Raw genomic sequence first — 23,058 nt, forward strand, 5'->3', positions numbered from 1 at the left:
AACATTGTCTGTGTTTAGTTTGTCTTGAGGTATGTACATAATCTTATTAGTCCTTGAACACTAGCTATTTCCTTGCAGTCAGATTTTCTTGGGCTTGGAAACACATTTCTGCACAGGGCCCACCTGAAACCTGTAGCCAAGGCGCTGCTGAAACCTGTCTGCAGCGGATTTAGAGACCTTGCTTCTCCTCCCTATACTGTATACCGACTTATATATTTACCCAGTGTTAATATTCCCCCATTTTGTGACCTCTAGAGGCCCAGCACAGACAATGGGCTCGTAATCACTCTGATCCTAGCTCCCCTGTCCCACCAACAATCCCATGGACTCATTCCTAGTTATTTCACATACACATTTATGATGGGGCTGCCATTCTCCACTAGTGTCAGCCTGCACTTCACCAGCATGTCTCTGCTTTCAGGTTGTTGGCATGAAGCAGAGGAGGCAACACCTTCTGAGCAGGACGTTTCTCTGGAAGGAGTGTCACAGGTCAGGACTCTGTCCACCCAGAAAGCCTACCCATGTGAGAGGTGTGACCCAATCTTGGAAGACATTGTACACCTGGCTCAGCACCAGGGATCACACCCCACCCAGAAACCATGCATGTGTGGGCCAAGTGGGAGAGACTTCTCGTCTGGTGCAAATTTTGACCAGCAACAGGAGCCACACAGTGCAGAGAATCCATTCAGAAAAAATGACAATCAAGCTTCATTTGTGAAGAGCTATGCAGTCCACATGCCAGGGTGGCCCTTCATGTACAGAGAGGAGGGAACGGGCCTCCTGGACAGCCCTGGCCTCTTCCAGCAACAGGCCACTCACACTGAGGTAAGCCCATCCAAAAAGACTGAGTGCATGGAGTCCTTTCTGCACAGCTCCACTCTTGGCAAGCACCAGGGTGCCCACACTGGACAGACGTTGTTCAGTTATAACAACTATGGGGAAGCCTTCCTGAAGACCTTCACTCTCCTCGACAACTGGATTGCTCAGACTGAAGACAGACCCTTTAGATGCTTCACGTGTGGAAATGCCTTCAAGGAGAAATCAGGTCTTATTAAACACAGAAAAACTCACAGAGGAGAAACAGCTCATGTGTGTAAGGAATGTGGAAAGGCCTTTACTCACCTGTCCCACCTCAGAACACACCAGAAATTTCATACTGGAAAAAGGCATTACACATGCAGTGAATGTGGGAAGGCCTTCAGTCGCAAAGACACCCTTGTTCAACACCAGAGAGTTCACACTGGAGAAAGATCTTATGACTGCAGCGAATGTGGAAAAGCCTACAGCAGAAACTCCCACCTTGTTCAGCACCAGAGAATTCACACTGGAGAAAGGCCTTATAAGTGTGGTGAATGTGGGAAAGCCTTCAGCCGGAAAGACACACTTGTTCAGCACCAAAGATTTCATACTGGAGAAAGGCCTTATGAGTGTAGCGAATGTGGGAAATTCTTTAGCCAAAGTTCCCACCTTATTGAGCACTGGAGAATTCATACTGGGGCAAGGCCTTATGAGTGCTTTGAATGTGGAAAATTCTTTAGCCATAACTCCAGTCTCATTAAACATCGAAGAGTCCACACAGGAGCAAGGTCTTATGTATGCAGCAAATGCAGTAAAGCCTTCAGCTGCAAGGACACACTTGTCCAGCACCAGATAATTCACACCGGAGTAAGGCCTTATGAATGCAGTGAATGTGGCAAAGCCTTCAGCCGCAAAGACACTCTTGTTCAGCACCAGAAAATCCACACTGGAGAAAGGCCTTATGAGTGTGGCGAATGTGGGAAATTCTTCAGCCATAGCTCCAATCTTATTGTTCACCAGAGAATTCATACTGGAGCAAAGCCTTATGAGTGTAGCGAATGTGGGAAGTGCTTTAGCCACAATTCCAGCCTCAATCTACACCAGAGAGTCCACACAGGAGCAAGGCCTTATGTGTGCAGTGAATGTGGGAAAACCTATATCAGTAGCTCCCACCTTGTCCAACACATGAAAGTCCACACTGGAGCAAGGCCTTATGAGTGCAGTGAGTGTGGGAAATTCTTTAGCCGCAACTCTAGCCTCATTTTACACCGGAGAGTTCACACTGGAGAAAAGCCATATGTGTGCAGTGAATGTGGGAAAGCTTATAGCAGAAGGTCTCATCTTGTTCGGCACAAGAAAGTGCACTCTAGGGAAAGGTCTCATGAGTGCAATAATTTTGTTAACCCTTTAGCTGCATCTCTCTAACTTGTCAACACTAGAATATTCACAGAGGAAGGTTTTATGAGTGCATAAAATATGCAGTTTCCTTGTCAAACCCAGTAGGACTCACACGAGTACCCTTTGTGAGAGAGCCCTCGGCCAGCAGGTGAGCCTTGTCCATTCAGATACCCATACTGAGGAGATTCCCACTGAGTGCCACATGCATTGGAAGCTGCCACACATTGCAGTGCACCTTCTAAAATGTCCTGGGTTATGTCACTGCCAGTGCCTATGGTGGAAGCTATCTCATTGCTACTGGCCATCAGGGACCAGTGTGTGTTGGTCACCCCAGTACGTCCAGGGAAGACAGACCTTCGTGTTGTCTCTCCTATTCCCTGGAGAGAATCACAAGTGTTTTGAGCCTTCTTGAGGGTCCTCATTTCTTCCCCTTATGACTGGTTTCTGAGCAGATGTGACCTAGCTCTGGCCAGAAGGCTTTGAGCTGGGATCTGCTAGAGGCTTCCAAAGAAGTCGCCCCTTCTTCATTGATGCCGTTGGCTATACGTGTGATAAAGCTCTGATGGATTTGTCCTGCTTCCAAGTCACCCAGCCTTGTAACTGCCTGCCTCATGCTGTTCTGGTTCTTATAGCGATAAAGGCATTATTGTGTAAGCCTTTACTCTTGGGAGACCTGTTTACTGTGTGGAGTGAATTGAGAAAAGAATAGGGTCTGCCAGCATGAAGGTGGGAACACCTTTTGTGGGTGCCCCCAACTTTATGTGCCTGGAGGGGACAAGAGGATTGCAGAGAAAAAGTCCAAGTGGAGTTTGCCCAAGACCTTCCAGGTAGAACTGATGACTCTGTGAACCTAATCCTGTGGCCTGGTTATGAGGATTTCCTGTAAGCCCAGAAAACATCCTGAGGAGGAGAATGTTGATAGCATCCTCCAGTGCTCTTGAGAGCAGCATGAGTTGAGTCTCTTGTACCCAGGAATTGTCCCACATTCCCCACCACTGTGGAGGAACTGCTGTCTCCCAAACCTGTATGGGAGCCAGCCCACTGACATCCAGAGTCCCGTAGGTGGGTATCATTGACTGTATGAGCTACAGGTCAGGCGGGAATCAACTGGTACAGAGACACTCAGTACAGAAATACTGAGATAGTTGGGAAGACTGTGGCAAATGAGAAGGGGTGTGTCTATTATAAAGTGACATCCACAGATGGCCATGTGATTATGGCTGTGTAGGATAAGGGTGTGGAAATTTGCAAGACCTGTAGACCTCTATCTCCTTTGGCATGACTGACAATCTAAAGGGTTCTGGAGGCCCGGAGCCTCCCTAGAGTGTTGAACCTTATGGCCATTGCTGTATAGGCAGGAAGTCCAGGCCTGAGAGAATACAAGTCCTTCAGTCCAGGGGTGGGGCTTCTCTGACCCAGCCAGCATTTCCGGTGACTGAAGTGGACATGGTCTTCATTGTGCTCCAGTTTCTGCTGCCATTGATGCCAGGCTGACCCTCCACATGTTGGGAAGAGTGGTATGGTAGAGTCAAAATAGTTGGCAGATCTGATTTTCCAAGAGGCATAGTGGTTGTTGTTAGGTGCTTTAGGCCAGTTCAACTCATAGCGACCCCGTGTGACAGAGCAGAACTTCCTTATAGGTTTTTCTAGGCCATAATTTTTACGGAAGCAGATCACCAGGTGTTTCTCCCACAGAGCAGCTGAGTGCTTAACCATACACATGGTGGATAAAGGTATTTTATGCAGAACACTTTGTTGTTAACAGCTTTATTGAAGTACAATTGACATGCAATAAACTGCACATATTTAAAGTGTAAAATTTGATGTTTTAGCATGTACATACACCTCTGAAACCATTACCACAATCACGATTATGAACACATTGAACACACTCAAAAATTTCCCCATGTCCCTTCATAATCCCTTCCAGTCAATTCTGTCAGATCTCCCTCGTTGCTGTTCCAAGCAAATTGTTGATTTGCTTTATGTCATCAGCCTTTTTTAAGAATTTTATTTAAGGGGAATCATACAATATTTACTCTTTTTTATCCTCATGGTGATGAAGTGGGGTCTCTAGCTTTTTTCACTAAGCATAACTATTTTGAGATTTATACATGTTGAATTTATCCATAGTTCCTTTTTATTGCTGAGTAGTATTTCATTATATAGATATACCTTTTTTTTTTTTTTTTAATCCATTCAGCTGTTAATGGGTAGTTTCATTCTTTCCAGTTTTTGGCTATCATGAATAAAGCTGCCGTGAAGACTTGTGTACAAGCTTTTAGATGGATGTATGTTTTATTTCTCTTGGGTAAATATCTAGGAATGGAATGGTGGGGTCATAGGGTTGATGAATGTATTATTTTTTAAAAGAAACTACCACGAACTGTGCTTCAAAGTAATTGTACCATTTTACATTCACAGCAGCAGGGTATGACTCTTCAGTTGCCTCGCAACCCCTCTGACAGTTGGTATTCATCTGTTTAATTATAGTAATCTCAGTTTATATTCTAGATTTAAAAACAAAAACAAGAACCAGTGGCTATTGAATCTGCTCTGACTCATGGCAACCCATGAGTGTCAAAACAGAACAGTGCACCACAGGGTTTTCGGTGGCTGAGTATTTGGAAGCAGATTTGCCAGATCTTTCCTCTGAGGCATCTCTGGGTGGGCTCAAGCACCAACTTTTCAGTTAGCAGCCAAGCACGTAAAGTGTGCACCACCCAGGGTCTACTGTATATAGCACAAAACCAAACCTATTGTTACGAAGTCGATTCTGACTCATGGCAACCCCATATGTTGCACAGTAGAACTGTTCCATAGGGTTTTCTTGGCTGTAATCTTTAAAGAAGCAGATCTCTAGGCCTTCCTTCCAGGTGCTTCTGGGTGGTTTTGAACTGTCAACCTTCAGTTTGGTTGTTGTTCTTAGGTGCTGTTGAGTCAGTTCCGACTCATAGTGACCTTATGCACAACAGAACAAAACACTGCCCGGTCCTTACAATCGTTGTTATACTTGAGCTCATTGTTGCAGTCACTGTCAATCCACCTCATTAAGGGTCTTCTCTTTTCCGCTGACCCTTTACTCTGCCATGCATGATGTCCTTCTCCAGGGACTGATCCCTCCTGGCAACATGTCTGAAGTATGTAAGACACAGTCTCGCCACCTTGCTTCTAAGGAGCATTCTGGTTGTACTTCTTCTAAGATAGATTGGTCTTAGATTCTCAGGTTGGTAGTTAAGCACAAATCATTTGTGCCATCTAGATACCTTCTATATAGCATGTTGTTGTTAGGTGCTGTTGAGTCTATCTCAACTCGTAGTGCCCCATGTGACAGAGTAGAACTGCCCCATAGGATTTTCTACGCAGTAATCTTTTTTTTTTTTTTTTAATCTTTATAGGTGCAGATCGTCAGGTCTTTCTCCCATGGAGCCACTGGGTAGGTTCAAACTGCCAACCTTTTGGTCGTCAGCGGAGCACTTTAACTGTTTGCACTTCCAGGTCCCCTCTTGTGTGGCATACCTGTTGCCGATGAGGTAATTCAGACTCATAGCGACCCTACAGAACAGAGTAGAACTGCCCATAGATTTTCCAAGGATGTAATCTTCACCAAAGCAGACTGCCACATCTTTCTCCCATGGAGTGGCTGGTGGGTTCAAACTGCCAACCTTTCAGTTAGCCACTGAGTGCCTAACCAATATGCCACCAGGGTCCTTCATATATAACATTAAAAAAAAAAAAAAAATTGCCATTGAGTTGATTCCCACTCATAGCAACCCTATAACATAGTATTCCTCTAATAAATAATAGAAAATCTGATATGTTATTTTCAAAAAAGAATTGGGAAAACATGTACTGATGTAATTTTTGCAATCTCAGTTCAAAAATACCATCACTTTAGGCAGTTCCCTTTTGTCTTAAGAGGTGCATGTACCCAATCCACAGGAATCACAGAAGGATGGAACATTCTTGACCATGCATCATAGACCCTGGGTGGTGCAAACTTTATGTGCTTGGCTGCTAACTGAAAAGTTGGTGCTTGGGCCCACCCAGAGATGCCTCAGAGGAAAGATCTGGCAATCTGCTTCCAAATACTCAGGAATGTGTTGTCTTATGAAAACACAGATTCTTTGGCCTGAACTCCAGAGTGTCTGACTCAGTAGGTCTGGGGTTGCGAGTGAGAAATGCACTCCTAATGAATCTCCAGATGGTGCTTGCAATGTCACTATATTCACAAGTTCTTAGAGAAGGACCATTTGGAGCAGAACATGGACCAGACATTGCTAATGGTGTGATCCACAGATGTTTATTACTCACAGAATAAACAGGACAGGGATGAGAACAGGACACGTCATCATCAGCCTAGGTCCCCCAAAGTTAGGCTCCCATCTACAAGATGATTAGACTGCACTCAAGCATATCCCAGTTCATGTTCTGAGAGGAGAACCCCTAAATTCCTCCCTGGATTAAATACTAATCAGACAGCCAAATTTACATGCCAAATAGCATATATACAGAACACGTAGGGAAAAGGGCAGTGAAAGACGGCAATAAAAGTGGAAAGTCCCCTGTAGGCAGTGGACATCATTTATTGCCCCAGTTCAGAGTGGGCTAGATCTACCGGTGCCGGAGAACAGCCCTTCCTCCAGAGGGCAATCATCTCCCCCTGAGGCCATGTACTTTATGTCCATTAGTAGCTATTAATGTGCATTGGCAGGTAGGGAGATGGTTACAGGATGATAATACTATGGCACACCTCTGCACCCAGCAGCGCTGCTGTAGCTTGTGCTGGGATCCAACTCCGATAACCAGTGTTCTGAGAAAGGCAATGCTTCCAAGCCTCAGCCCACGGGGCTGGAGATTTGCAGACACTGGGGGATGGTGCCAGAGTTCTCACCAACATCCCTGGAAGTGACCAAAGCAGATGGGTGGCCCACAGGGCTGGTGTTTCAGGTTTGCAATTGCAGAGGGACCCCACGAAGAAGTCCTGAGCTGGTGTCCACCACTGAAGCTGTTTCCTGAACTCTGCCACGTTCTTACAGGAAGAGGCCAGAGAAGAGGGGGACCTTTTGCAGGACCTCTGGAGGCCTCTAGGGTGTCCGGAAGCCTTTTAGGAGAACCTCTCCAGGCATCCTCACTGCTGGCCAGAGGCTAAGTCTGAGCTTCTTGGTGGAGAAACTGAGGCAACACAGGTCATGGAGGTCATTTATTCTCCCCACGGAGGTCCCTAAATGGCACACATCATTTGTACTCAACTACTAACCTAAAGGTTGGCAGTGTGAACTCACCCAGTGGCTCCACAGAAGAAAGACTTGGCAATCTGTTCCCGGGAAGATTTACAGCCTATGAATAGCTATGGGGACAGTTCTACTCTGTAACACGTGGGGTCGCCATGAGTCAGAATCAACTCGAGGGCACCCAACAACAACATACCTGAATCAACTCAAGAAGTACGGTTTTGTTACAGCCCTGAAGGGGCTCTTCAAGTCCCAGACAGAGAAGGAAAGCTCTGCAGGAAAACTGAAATCCAGACCCTTTGACAGTAAAGACACTAAAAGAACTGTTTCTAAATGTCCTATTTACCTCTTTATTTTAATGGGTATCACTCAGTGTTTTTAAGGAGGAAAAAGAAACACGTTTTGGAGGCAAAACCCTCATTGTGATCAAGGCTACAGCCCAGCCACCTGCTCAGTTTCATTCTCTTCATTCTCTGACTTTTCAGACTTCAGTGATTTATGCTCAAACTTCACTGAGATCTTAACTTTTGTCACATGTCACAGATAGGTTTTCCCTGAGCTATTTCCACTACTTTTTTTTCCTGTAATATGGTATTGTGTTTTCGGTGAAAGTTTACACAGCAAATTAGGTTCCCGTTTGACAATTTGTGTACCAATTGTTCAGTGACAATTGTTAACATTTTTCACATTGGGACAACATTCTCTTTAATCGCATCTGGTTGTTCTAGTTTCTAGTGCTCTAGTTTCCCTGTCCCCTTCTCATCTTTGCTTTAGAGAAATTGTTGACCTTTTGGTCTCATACAGACGGTTTTTTTAATGGAGCACGGTACTCAAGGGTAATATCCTTTCTTTTGTGTGCCAATCTGTTACTTCGCTGAAAGGCAACCTCAGAGAATAGTTTCAGTTTGAGGTTTAAAGAATATCTCAAGGCAGTAGTCTGAAGGAGTCCTCTAGTCTCAACCAGTCCAGTGAGTCTGATCTTTTCAAGAATTTGAGGTTCTGTTCTGTGTTTTTCTTCTGTTCTATCTGGGTCCACCTCCTGTGGCCCTGATAAGAATGGTCAGTAGTGGAGCCAGGCACAATCTAGTTCTTCTGGTCCATTGCTAACTTTTAATAATGGCATAACCATTCTTAGTAGCTCTCAGCTACTAAAATTTCCACATTTCACTTATGTTTTCTGAGATCGTCTCAGCTCCCCATGGAGACATTGTTACTGCAGCCACATGTCAAACAGTGAATGTTTCTCAGCGAGAAGATGAGATCATGGTGTCCCAGACACTTATCTCTGGAATAAGATGCCTTCTTTCCACATACTCTCTGACTGGGACCCCAGCTGCCACTCTCCTTGCAGAAAATGACATTTGTTAAGTGTTATGGGTTGAATTGTGTCCCCCCAAAATACATGTTGTAAATCCTAACCCCTTGTCTTAGGTATCTAGTGCTGCTACAACAAATACAAGTGGATGGCTTTAACAAAGGTATTTATTCTCTCACAGTCTAGGAGGCTAGAGATCCAAATTCAGTGTGTCAACTCCAGGGGAGGTCTTTCTCTTTGTTGGTTCTGAAGGAAGGTCCTTGTCAACAATCTTCCCCTGGTCTAGAAGCTTCTCTAAGCAGTAACCCCAGGTCCAAAGGATGTGCTCTGCTCCTGGCAGCTTTCTTGGTGGTATGAGGTTCCCATGGCTCTCTGCACACTTCTCTCTTTTGTATCTCAAAAGAGAGTGGCTCAATACACAATCCAATCTTGTAGATGGAGTCCTGCCTCATTAACGTAACTGCTGTTAATCCCATCTCATCAATATCAAGATAGGATTTATATAGGCAAATCACATCAGATGACAAAATGGTGGACAGTCAAGCAATACTGAGAATTGTGGCCTAACCAAATTGATACACATTTTTGGGGGACACAATTCAATCCATGACACCCCTTTACCCGTATGACCAGGGGATATTGCATGGTTTAAAGTCAGGAAAGTTATACATCAGGGTTATATCCTTTCACCATACTTATTCAATCTGTATGCTGAGCAAATGATCCGAGAAGCTGGACTATATGAAGAAGAAGGGGGCATCAGGATTGGAGTAAGACTCATTAACAACCTGCATTATGCAGATGACACACCTTGCTTGCTGAAAGTGAAGAGGACTTGAAGCGCTTACTGATGAAGATCAAGGACCACACCCTTCAGTATGGATTACACCTCAACATAAAGAAAACAAACATCCTCACAACTGGACCAATAAGCAACATCAACATCAATGGAGAAAAGATGGAAGTTGTCAAGAATTTCATTTTACTTGGATCCACAGTCAATACCCATGGAAGCAGCAGTCAAGAAATCAAAAGAAGCATTGCATTGGGCAAATGTGCAAAAGACCTCTTTAAAGTGTTAAAGAGGTCACTTTGAAGACTAAGGTGCACCTGACCCAAGCCATGGTGTTTTCAGTCGCCTCATATGCATGCGAAAGCTGGACGATGAATAACGAAGACCAAAGAACTGATGTCTTTGAATTGTGGTGTTGGCAAAGAATATTGAATATACCATGGACTCCCAAAAGAACAAACAAATCTGTCTTGGAAGAAATACAACTAGAATTCTCCTTAGAAGCAAGGATGGCGAGATTATGTCTCACATACTTTGAACACGTTATCAGGAGGAATCAGTCCCTGGAGAAGGACATCATGCTTGTAAAGTATAGAGCGAAAAAGAAGACCCTCAAGGAGATGGATTGACACAGTGGCTGCAACAATGGGCTCAAGCATAATAACGATTGTGAGGATGGTGCAAGACCAGGCAATGTTTTGTTCTGTTGTACATAGGGTCACTGTGAGTCAGAGCCGACTCGATGGCACCTAACAACAACAACATACCTGTGGTTATAATCCCATTTGGGAATGGGTTTTATTTGTTATGTTAATGAGGCAGTATTAATGTAGGGTGTGTCTTAAATCAATCACTTCTGGTATGCATAAAAGCAAATTAAGCAAGCAGGCAGAGATGGAGAAAGAATCCATGCCACATGAAGATCACCAAGAAGCAAAGGAACAGAAGTTGAAAAGAGACAAGGACCTTCCTTCAGAGTTCACAGGGACAGAAAGCCTTCCTGTAGAGCTGGCACCCTGAATTCAGACTTCTAGCCTCCGAAACTGTGAGAAAATAAATTTCTGTTTGTTAAAACCACTCTCTTGTGGTATTTCTATTATAGCAGCACTAGATAATTAAGACACTAAGTATCCTGTCTTAGTCCGGGTTCTTTAGAGGAACAAAACCCGTGAAGCATATATAGAGAGAAAATTTTACTTCAAGGAAATGGCTCATGAAATTGTGGTGGCTGGCAAGTCCCAAATCTGTGGATCGAGTGGCAAGCTGAAGGCTTCTGCTATGCTGGCAAACTCAAAATCTGCAGGTCAGGTGACAGGCTGAAGGCCTCTTGAGTCCAAGAACCAGAAATCTCACTACAATAAGAGTACAGGATGAAAAGAGAGCAAGTTTATCAGAACATTCATTTATATACTGGAGGCAGGTCCCACCCCCTAGAAAACTCTGCTTTCAACTGATTGGCTGCTCACATCAGATCACAAAATGGAAGATGATTACATAATGTCTGCCAAACTACTGAGAATCATGGCTAGCCAAGCTGACTCATAGCATTAACCATCACAGATGTCTTATTTTCAGATGGGTCTAAGATTTTAAAATGAATAGTAGTCTTAGGCTGGGTTCTCTAGAGAAGCAAAACCAGTAAAGCATAGAAATATATATGTACAGATTTATATCAAGGAAGTGGCTCACATGGTTGTAGAGGCTGGAATGTCCCAAGTCCGTGGATTAGGATAGAGGCTTCTGATTCACGTAGACAGAAGGGCTGGCAAACTCAAGATCAGCAGGTCAGAGAACAGGGCTCTTGGTCACAGGCTGCAAAGGTTGACAAAGGCCCCAGGATTGGCAGGCAAGACCACAGGTAAGCTGCTAGTTCAAGCCCCAAAAACCAGAGGTCAGATGAGCAGGAGCCAGTTGCCAGGTCCAGAACAAGAAACACCCTTGCCAGAATGTCCAGTTATATTCGATGCAGGCCACTCGCCCAAAGAAACTCCCTTTGAACTGGTTGGTTACTCACAGCAGATCTCATCATGGAGGTGATCACATTATATCAAATCTCATCATGGAAGTGATCATGACATCATACAACTGCCAAACTACATCATAACTGCCAACCACAGATAATCATGGCCCAGTGAAGTTGACACACAACCTTAACCATCAAAACTACCTACTGAATTGGGAAATTGAGTTAGAAACATTATATGGAGGAACCGGTTGGTCTTGTTGAGGTTTAAAACAAACACAAATATACGAAGGAAAGTCAAAAAGTATTGCTACAAAATCATGGAAACCTTTATTAAACAAAAATGTCAAAATGTGAAACTATTGTTTCTCGACATACACTCCATCTAGGTCTGTACACTTGAAGGCGGTGTTTCCATCTCTCTAACACTTCCCTGAAGAATTCTGGGCTCTTCAATTTACACCACGTCAAAACAGAAGTTTTGGCATCCTCTAGGGACTCAAATCATGTTCCTTTTAAATGTTCTTTGAGTGTTGGGAACAAGAAAGTCTGACGGGGCAAGATCAGGGCTGTCGGGTGGATGAGGTGAGGTTTCTCAAAGAAATTCTCACAGGACAGTTCTCGTTACCCTCAAAGAATGAGCAGGTGAACCGCCATGACGGAAAAAATTTCCTTGGTTCCATTTTCCTGGCCTTTTTCTCACCAATGCAGTTTTCAATTTTCTTAAAACTTCTTCATAATAAGCCCCTGTGATGATCCTGTGTCTTTTGAGAAAATCTATCAAGATCACCCCTTCGGAATCTGTCTTAGTTATCTACTGCTGCTATAACACAAATACCACAAGTGGATGGCTTTAACAAAGAGAAATTTATGTCTTCACTGTAAAGTAGGCTAAAAGTCCAAATCCAGGGCTTCAGCTCCAGGTGAAGGCTTATCCCTCTCTGTTGGCCTCCTTAACAATCTTTCTCCGGACTACAAGCTTCTTTGTGCAGGAACCCTGGGTCCAAAGGATGTGCTCTGCTCCTGGCACTGCTTTCTTGTTGGTATGAGGTGCCCTGTCTCTCTGCTTGCTTCTTTCTTTTATATCTCAAGAGATTGCCTTCAAGACACAATCCAATCTTGTCAGTTGCGTCCTGCCTCATTAACACAACTGCCGCCCATCGTTAACATCATAGAGGCAGGATTTACGACATATAGGAAAATCACACAATACCAGGAATCACGGCCCAGCCCAACTGATAAACACATTTTGCGGGGGAGACATAATTCAATCCATGACAGAATACCAAAAAACAGCTGCCATAACCTTCTGAGTGGTCTTGCCTCTCTTGGCTCATCTTTGAGGATTTCCTGACTTCCCTTAAAATGTTCAACCCATTGTTGTTTTATATGGGGCAGCGTTCCCATAAACTTATTGCAAAGCTTCAATGATTTGGGAAGTTTTAACAAACTTGAGTTTTGTTAAAAATTTGATATTAGCCCTGATCTCAAAATTGTTTTTTTCATGGCACAAAAATTATACTTTTTTTTTTTTCTGAAGACACCCTAAGGAGACTAAGTGTATTACTGAGAGAAGTTGTCTGCAGCCATCCACTGATGCAGAGATATGTTTAAACATGTTTTGTTTGGAATAATCCGTGCGTGTATGAACTAGAATCCTGGTAGCAATACTTTTTGACTTACTCTCATATATGTGCAAGAAAGATCTTTCTGTAGGAAACAGAGGAAGAGCACTGCCCTGTCTAACTGCATCAGAGCTACTCAACATCTCTTCTCTATTTTCCTTGTCCATTGTCTCTTGTATCTTTTGACTGTCCATACTGAAGTGCACAAAAGTGACTCTAGGCATGTAGCTGAAGAGCAGTAAGATAATATTCATTTGATGCCAGTAACTAAGAGCACACACTTGTGTCTGAGTAACTGTGTGTTACATATATCAAAGTTTTTGCCTTTTAGTTGCCTACTCTGCTGGATGGAATCTATAGTATTTTGTCTCTGACCATTTCTGTGATTGCATGCAAATTTTAAACTTTTATCCCCCCATTGAGAGCCCTGGAGGTACAGTGGTTAAGTGTTTGTCTGCTAATCAAAAGGTCAGTGGTTTGACCCCACCAGTGGCTCCATGGAAGAAAGACTTGGCGATCTGCTCCCCTAAAGATTATAGCCTAGGAAACCATATGGGGCAGTTGTACTCTGTCTTATGGGGTTGCTATGAGTTGGAATCAGTTTGACAGCAATGGGTTTTGGTGGCACGATAGTTAAGTGTTCAGTTGCTAACCAAAAGGTTGGTGGTTCCAACCCATCCAGTGGCTTTGTAGGTGAAGGACCTGGCAGCCTGCTGCTGAAAGTATTACAGCCTAGAAAACCGTATGCAGCAGTTCTACTGTGTCACACGGGGTTGCTATGAGTTGAAATCGACTCGACACCACCTAACAATAACAGCTTGACCTTGAAACTGATTTTTTAAAAATTGTTTCGTTACAGTTAAAAAATACACACATGCATGTATATATATATATACAACAAAAGTTGCCAATTCAACATTCTTTACACGTACTATTCAGTGACATTGGTGGTAACGTTCATTGTGTTGTGCAACCATCACCACTGTCCCTTTCCAAATAACTCCACCAATACTGACAGAAACTCAATGCCCCCTAAGCAAAGACTCCCTGTACCCTGGGTAACCACTAATGAACTTTGGTCTCTGTACATTTGCCTATTTCATATAAGTGGGATCATACAATACTTGTCCTTTTGAGGCTGATTTATTTCACTCAGTATAATGCTTTCAAGGTGATATTGAACCTAATTTAAAATCTTTTGATTTCCTAATTCTCTGAGTAATCTGTTACTCTGCTACTGTCTGAAACGTTCAGACCCTCCTCTTCATCCTATGAGCTTCTACCATATCCACCCTCCTCCTGACCAGCAGTCATATGCTGCCTAGTCCCAGGAAACCCAATCTGACCAGATGCCCTGTTGGATGGGTGTTTTTATAGACTGTCCATGAAAGGATGCTGGACATAATTTAGACTTGAATTGATTCTCCTTTGGACTCTGTGACCAGCTGAAGCTTATAGGCCTTTATTTCCTCTAGAATACCTGCAGGTCCTGAGAACAGGAGAAATCTGTAATCGTACTAGTTTCCTGACTCTAAGCTTCTATTTTGGTCTGATTGTTCTGTACTTTGTTTCTTCTGACTTGCAGTAAATGGACTTATTTGTTTATAATTTAAGTGAACTTTATGACTTCTGTCAACCATGTTTCCAATTCTTTTCCCTTTTTCTACTTTTGCACCATTTGTGACATTCTAGTATATACTCTGTGAGTGATTTTCTAAATTTTCCATATCAGTTTATCTGGTGTTAATACAATGATAATTTTCACTGTGAAAGTGGCAAGCAGGTCAATCTATGTTGTGTTAAAACAAAATCATATTAAGCCAATAATACAAACTGATTGAAGTTTGCTAAATATATGACTTGCAAATTGAGGTAACACTTCCCACTAAGGAGTTGAAGGGTGTCGCAAAGAGGGAAGAACTTCCAAAGATCATTATACCCTGTCTTATTGCTAGTAATTATACATTGCCATGGAAAAAGGGCCGGAAGAGAACTGATACAACAGTTTGTGGTCAGGAAGGATTCATTCAGCATTGTCTTGAAGAACAATTAAAATAATTACTGATATGCCTTAAAACATAGTCTAGTCTGACCATTGGAGTTTCTATTGATACTGCACATAGACCATTCTTTTAAAAGAGCACAATGCCTAAGGCAAAACATTCTTTACTAATTAATTTAAACTACTGATTGATTTAAAGATGACTTTTAGGAGGCCAGTATTCTCAGTGTTCAGTGTTCAAAGATCATCTCAGGCAGCCATCTAGGGTACTCCACTGGACTCACCCCTCCTGGAGCAAGGAAGAATGAAGAAAACTAAAGATACAAGGGAAAGAATAGTCCAAAGGACTAATGGATCACCTCTACCACGGCCTCCACCAGACTGAGTCCAGAACAATGAGATGGTGCCAGGCTACCACCACTGACTGCTCTGATAGAGATCACAATAGAGGGTCCCAGACAGAGATGGAGAAAAATGTGGAGCAAAATTATAACTCAGAATGAAAGACCAGGGAGGCAAGGCCAAGATGGCGGAATAGTCAGATGCTTCTGGTGATCCCTCTTACAACAAAGACCCCAAAAAAACCAAGTGAAACGATTATACTTATGACAAGCTAGGAGCCCTCAATATCAAAGGCAAAGTTAGAAAACGGACTGAGCAGCATGGGGAAGGAGAGATGGTTCAGAAGCAGAGGGGTGTTGCCGGACCCAAATCGCCGGGAAGTTTCAGGCACCATTCACTGGAGTGACTGCAGCAGGGCTGACAGTAGCATTCCAGACACAGTTTCCTCAGGGAGCAGCTAGCTGCACAGCCTACTCACACCTCCAGAATCAAAGAACAATGCTCTCTGCAAAAGCTAGGTACTTGCATCTGTTTTACCACGCCCCCAGCCCCCAAGCTGGCTGCAGTAGCTCTTGATTTCCCTGGGCCTGAGATAGGACCTGCTCAGCAACCTGAGCCATTCTCCCAGCCTTGGAAGAGAAATAAATTCACAACTGGGAAAAAAGACGATCTGCCAGCTCCCCTAAGCTGGGGAGCTCAGGACAGAAGTGGCTCCTGTCTAGGCATAAACAGACCATGGACTTTGAATACCTTTCCCCGCTGCATGGACCTGTGTGGGCCTATTTCAGGAGAATAGGCCCTTGTTGGCACACTGCAACTGTTTTGGCTATGTGGTAGAGAAGTGGGTGTTTGATATTTGACTCTACTTTACCTGTTAAACAGGGTCCTCACCTACCCACCTCAGGGGCCTAAAGACTGGTGGCTCCATCCACATCACCTAGCTACCCGCAATAGGAGTCCAAGGATAACTGGTACCTCCCAGTCCTTACAACCAAAAGCATTGGGTGCCCATAGTCCATCTGCAGAACCCACCCACCTGCACTCTTTATGGAACAGGGATGCGCTTTCCTCACAGACACTCGGGAGACAGTTGTCAGCCCCCTGGTTGTTCAGAATGTGACCCCCGGCTGCAACCAGATACCGGTACCTGCACCAATCACCCCTGCCCCTCTAAGACTGTAGGACAGAGCCTGTACCACATACTTGATGACCACCTACCTGGACACCTGAACTGAATTCATACAAGAAAAGTGAATGGACTCCTAGGCTCATATTCCTGATAACAGCTCCAGCCATCTGGGGACAGGGCATCAGAGCTGCAAAGGCGAAAATAATCAAGCTAGCTCACTCAAGCAACCCATTTGGGCATATCAAAACAAAACAAAGCAAGAAGCTAGAATACAGTAGGCAAACATAAAATAAACTGATACAATAACTTATAGATGGCTTGGAGATAACATTCAATATCAAATCACATAAAGAAGCAGACCATAATTGCTTCAAAAAGCTCTCAAAACAAAGAATCAAGGGATCTTCTGGATGAATGTGCTTTCCTGGAATTACCAGATGCAGAATACAAAAGATTAATATACAAGACTCTTAAAAGATATCAGAAAGGAGATCAGGCAAAACTCAGAACAAGCCATGGAACACACAGGTAAAGCAGTTGAAGAAATTAAAAAGATTATTCAAGAACATAATGAAAAATTTAATAAGCTGCAAGAATCCATACACAGCAATCAGAAATTCAGAAGATTAACAATAAAATTACAGAATTAGACAACTCAACAGAAACTCAGAGGAGCAGAACTGAGGAAGTGGAAGGCAGAATTTAGTGAGACAGAAGATAAAAACGCTTGGCACCAATATATTTGAAGAAAAATCAGTTTAAAAAAATTTAAAAAATGAAGAAACCTTAAGAATCATGTGGGACTCTATCAAGAGAAATAACTTATGAGTGACTGGAGTACCAGAACAGGGAGGGATAACAGAAACTACAGAGAGAATTGTTGACAATTTATTGGCAAAAACTTCCCTGATACCGTGAAAGATGAGAAGATATCTATCCAAGATGCTCGTCAAACTCCAAATAAGGTAGATCTCAAAAGAAAGTCACCAAGACATATTATAATCAAACTTGCCAAAACCAAAGATAAAGAGAGAATTTTAAGAGTGGCTAGGGATAAACAAAAGGTTACCTACAAAGGAGAGTCAATAAGAATAAGCTTGGACTACTTGGGAGAAATCACGGAGGCAAGAAGGCAATGGGATGGCTTATATAAAGCATTGAAGGAAAAAAACTGCCATCCAAGAATCATAAAGCCATTAAAACTGTCTCTCAAATATGAAGGCGAAATTAGGACATTTCCAGATAAAAAGAAGTTTAGGGAATTTGTAAAAACCAAACCAAAACTACAAAGAAATACTAAAGGGAGTTCTCTGATTAGAAAAAGAATATCAGATATCGACCTAAGACTAGAACACAGGACAGAACAACCAGATGTTAGCCCAGATAGGGATATCACAAAAATAAATCAAGATAAAAAAACACTCAAAACATGGAAACAGTGACGTCATTATGTAAAAGAAGACAACATTAAAACAATAAAGAGGAACTAAGAAATGTAGTCATAGATATTTCATATGGAGAGGAAAACAAAGCGATATTAAGAAATAAAAGTTAAGCTTAAACATAGAAAAATAAGGGTAAATATTAAGGTAACCACAAAGGAGACTAGCAATCCTCATCGAAATAAAATACAAGAAAAAAAAATACTCGGCAGAAATAAAAAAACAACAAATAAGAGGAAAAGACATATATAAAGATAAACTACTCAGCACAAAAAAACTAAGTGGGAAAAAGAAACTGTCAAAAAAAACACAATAAAAGACATCAAAACGGCAGCACTAAACTCATTAAAAAAAAAACAAAAAAACTCATACCTATCCATAATTACACTGAATGTAAATGGATTAAATGCACCAATAAAGAGACAGTGGCAGAGTGGATTAAAAAACAAGATCCGTTAGACATATGCTGTCTGTAAGAGACACATCTTAGGCTTAGAGACACAAACAGACTAAAACTCAACGGATGGAAAAACATGTATCAAGCAAACAACAATCAAAAAAGAGCAGGAGTGGCAATATTAATTTCTGACAAAATAGACTTTAAAGTTGAATCCACCACAAAGGATAAGGAAGGACACTACATAATGATTAAAGGGACAATATATCAGGAGGATATAACCATATTAAATATTTATGCACCCAATGACAGGGCTGCAAGTTCAATGCTGTTAGAGTTTGTTTAACGTATCTTGCATTAAACAAACTCTAACAGCATTGAAAAGTAACATAGCTCCACATTTGTAGTAGGAGACTACAACACACCACTTTCGATGAAGGAAGAAAGAACATCCAGAAAGAAGCTCAATAAAGACACGAAAGATCTAAATGCCACAATCAACCAACTTGACCTCATAGACATATACAGAACACTCCACCCAACAGCAGCCAAGTATATTTTCTTTTCTAACACATATGGAACATTCTCTAGAATAGACCACATATTAGGTCATAAAGCAAGCCTTAGCAGCATCCAGAACACTGAAATATTACTAAGGATCTTCTCTGACCACAAGGCCATAAAGGTAGGATTCAATAACAGAAAAAGCAGGGAAAAGAAATCAAACACTTGGACGCTGAACAATACCCTGCTCAAAAACAAATGGGTTATAGAAGACATGAAGGATGGAATAAAGAAATTCATAGAATCCAGTGAGAATTAAAACCCTTCCTATCAGAACCTATGAGACACAGCTAAAGCAGTGCTCAGAGGTCAATTTATATCAATAAATGCACATATCCAAAAAGAAGAAAGGGCCAAAATCCAAGAATTATCTCTACAGTTTGAACAAATAGAAAGAAAGCAACAAAAGAAACCCTCAGGCACCAGAAGAAAGCAAATAATAAAAATTAGAGCAGAATTAAATGAAACAGAGAACAGAAAAACAACTGAAAGAGTTAACAAGACCAAAAGCTGGTTCTTTGAAAAAATTAACAAAATTGATAAACCACTGGACTAACTGACAAAAGAAAAACAGGAGAGGAAGCAAATAACCTGAATAAGAAATGAGATGGGTGATATCACAATGAAAATAAAAGAATCAGATTACTATGAAAAATTGTACTCTAACAAATTTGAAAACCAAGAAGAAATGGATGAGTTTCTAGAAACATACACCCTCCCTAAACTAACACAAACAGAGGTAGAACAACTAAATAATCCCATAACAAAAAAAGAGATCAAAAATGTAAGTTAAAAACTTCCAACAAAAAAAAAAGCCCTGGCCTGGACAGCTTCACTGCAGAGTTCTACCAAACTTTCAGAGAAGAGTTAACACCACTACTACTAAAGGTCTTTCAGAGCGTAGAAAAGGGCGGAATACTCCCAAACTCATTCTATGAAGCCAGCATATCCCTGATACCAAAACCAGGTAAAGACACCACAGAAAAAGAAAATTACAGACCTATATCCCTCATGAACTTAGATGCAAAAATCCTCAACAAAATTCTAGCCAACAGAATTCAACAATATATCAAAAAAATAATTCACCATGACCAAGAGGGATTCAGACCAGGTATACAGGGATGGTTCAACATTAGAAAAACAATAAATATAATCCATCATATAAATAAAAGACAAGAACCACATGGTCTTATCAATTGATGCAGAAACGGCATTTAAAAAACCTCAAAACCCAGTCATGATAAAAACTTCATCAAAATAGAAGACCTCACACCATGCACAAAAACTAACTCAAAGTGGATCAAAGACCTAAATATAAAATCTAAAACAATAAAGATCATGGAAGAAAAAATAGGGACAACACTAGGAGCCCTAATACATGGCATAAAGAGTATACAAAACATTACTAACAATGCAGAAGAGAAACCAGATAACTCGGAGCTCCTAAAAATCAAACACCTATGCTCATCCAAAGACTTCACCAAAAGAGTAAAAAGATTACCTACAGACTGGGAAAAAGTATTTAGCTATGACTTTTCCAATCAGTGGCTAATCTCTAAAATCTACATGATACTGAAAAAACTCAACTACCAAAAGATGAATAACCCAGTTAAAAAATGGGCAAAGGATATGAACAGACATTTCATTAAAGAAGACATTCAGGTGGTTAACAGATACATGAGGAAATGCTCACGCTCAGCCATTAAGAGAAATGCAAATCAAAACTGCAGTGAGATTCCATCTCGCTCCAACGACGCTGGCATTAAGCCAAAACACACAAAATAATAAATGTTGGAGAGGTTGTGGAGAGATTGGAACACTTATACACTGCTGGTGGGAATATAAAATAGTACAACCACTTTGGAAACCGATTTGATGCTTCCTTAAAAAGCTAGAAATAGAACTACCATACAATCCAGCAATCCCATTCCTTGGAATATAACCTAGAGAAATAAGAGCCTTTACGTGAACAGATATATGCACACCCATGTTCATTGCAGCACTGTTTACAATAGCAAAAAGATGGAAGCAACCAAGGTGCCCATCAATGGATGAATGGATAAATCAATTATGGTATATTCACACAATGGAATACTACACATCAATAAAGAACAATGATGAACCTGTGAAACATTTCATAACATGGAGGAATCTGGAAGGTATTATGCTGAGTGAAATTACTCAGTTGCAAAAGGACAAATATTGTATGAGAGCACTATTATAAGAACTCAAGAAATAGTTTAAACAGAGAAGAAAATATTCTTTGATGGTTTTGAGAGGGAGGAGAGAGAGGGGTATTCACTAATTAGATAGTAGACAAGAACTATTTTAGTTGAAGGGAAAGACAACACACAATAAAGGAGAGGTCAGCATGACTGGACTAAACCAAAAGCAAAGAAGTTTCCTGAAGAAACTGAACGCTTCGAAGTCCAGTGTAGTAGGGGGCAGGGGCTTTGGGACCATGGTTTCAGGGGACATCTACGTCAACTGGCATAATAAAATCTATTAAGAAAACATTCTGCATCCCACTTTGCAGAATGGCATTTGGGGTCTTAAACACTAGCAAGCAGCCATCTAAGATGCATCAATTAATTGGTCTCAACCCACCTGGAACAAAGGAGAATGAAGAACACCAAAGACACAAGGTAATTATGAGCCCAAGAGACAGAAAGGGCCACATAAACCAGAGACTACATCAGCCTGCGACCAGAAAAACTAGATGATATACAGCTACAACCTATGACGGCCCTGACAGGGAACACAACAGAGAACCCCTGAGGGAGCAGGAGAGCAGTAGGATGCAGACCTCAAATTCTCCTAAAAGGACCAGACTTAACGGTCTGACTGAGACTAGAAGGACCCCAGATGTCATGGTCCCCAGACCTTCTGTTAGCCCAAGATAGGAACCATTTCCAAAGCCAGCTCTTCAGACAGGGATTGGACCATCTCAGACTATGGGATAGAAAATGATACTGGTGAGGCGTGAGCTTCTTGGATCAAGTGGACACCTGAGACTATGTGGGCAGCTCCTGTCTGGAGGAGAGATAAGAAGGTAGAGGGGGTCTGAAGCTGGCTGAATGGACACAAAAATAGAGGGTGGAGAGAAGGAGTGTGTGGTCTCATTAGGGGGTGAACAACTAGGAGTATATAAAACCAGTGCCATCGAGTATATAGCAAGGTATGTATAAATTTTTGTGTGAGAGACTGATTTGATTTGTAAACTTTCACTGAAAGCACAATAAAAATTAAAAAAAAAAAAGAACAGACTTGCTGGCCTACCAGAGGCTGGAGAAACTCTGAGAGTATGGCCCCTGGACACCCTTCCAGCTCAGTAATGAGGTCACTCCTGAGGTTCACCCTTCAGCCAAAGATTGAACAGGCCCATGGAACAAAACAAGACTAAAGGGGTACATCAGCCCTGGGGCAGGGACTGGAAGGCAGGAGGGAAAAGAAAAGCTCATAATAGGGAACCCAGATTTGAGAAGGGAGAATGTTGACATGTGGGGTTGTTAACCAATGTCATAGAACAATGTATGTACTGTTTGATGAGAAACTATTTTGTTCTGTAAACCATCTAGAGTTTAAAAAAAAATCATCTCAGGGTAATAGCTTGGTTCGGGTCACCTTAACCTGAAATCCAGAAACCTGGGTTCCATGAGAATTAAAAATTCTGTTCCTCAGTATAAATTAAGGGACTGTTCTCCTCTGATTTTTACCCCATACTGGGTACACTCCTCTGGGTTGAGACAGTGAAAAGCATGTAGTCACCCTGAAAGCCAGGATTCAAGCTTTTCCAGTCTCACCACTTCCTCTTCCCTGGGAAACACTGTTGGTTCCTGCAAACCTCCCACACATCTCCAGGCTTCTGCTGATAACATGAACCTCTACCTGGGAAGCATTCCCCTTCTTTTCCTCACTGTTCAGAGAAACAGAAGTAATTCAGTGTATTTGTTGTTAGATGCCATCCAGTTGATTTTCAACTCATAACGACCCCACATGACAGGCTAGAACTATCCCATAGGTTTTCTTGGCTGTAATCTTTATTGGAGCAGATCA

At 42.0% G+C, this 23,058-nt stretch overlaps 1 protein-coding gene across 1 annotated transcript in view; it reads left to right on the forward strand.

Annotated features, from left to right (window-relative positions):
• Window positions 1-23,058, forward strand: part of LOC111749571 (zinc finger protein 304) — a 30,826-nt gene extending 7,768 nt beyond the window's left edge. The window contains exon 3 of the mRNA XM_064293419.1: window positions 422-23,058. Coding sequence (XP_064149489.1) covers window positions 422-2,223 — 1,802 coding nt within the window. The 3' untranslated portion in view covers window positions 2,224-23,058. The remainder of the gene's footprint in view (window positions 1-421) is intronic.

This window comes from Loxodonta africana, chromosome 11, assembly GCF_030014295.1.
Source record: "Loxodonta africana isolate mLoxAfr1 chromosome 11, mLoxAfr1.hap2, whole genome shotgun sequence".
In the NCBI taxonomy this organism is placed as follows: domain Eukaryota; kingdom Metazoa; phylum Chordata; class Mammalia; order Proboscidea; family Elephantidae; genus Loxodonta; species Loxodonta africana.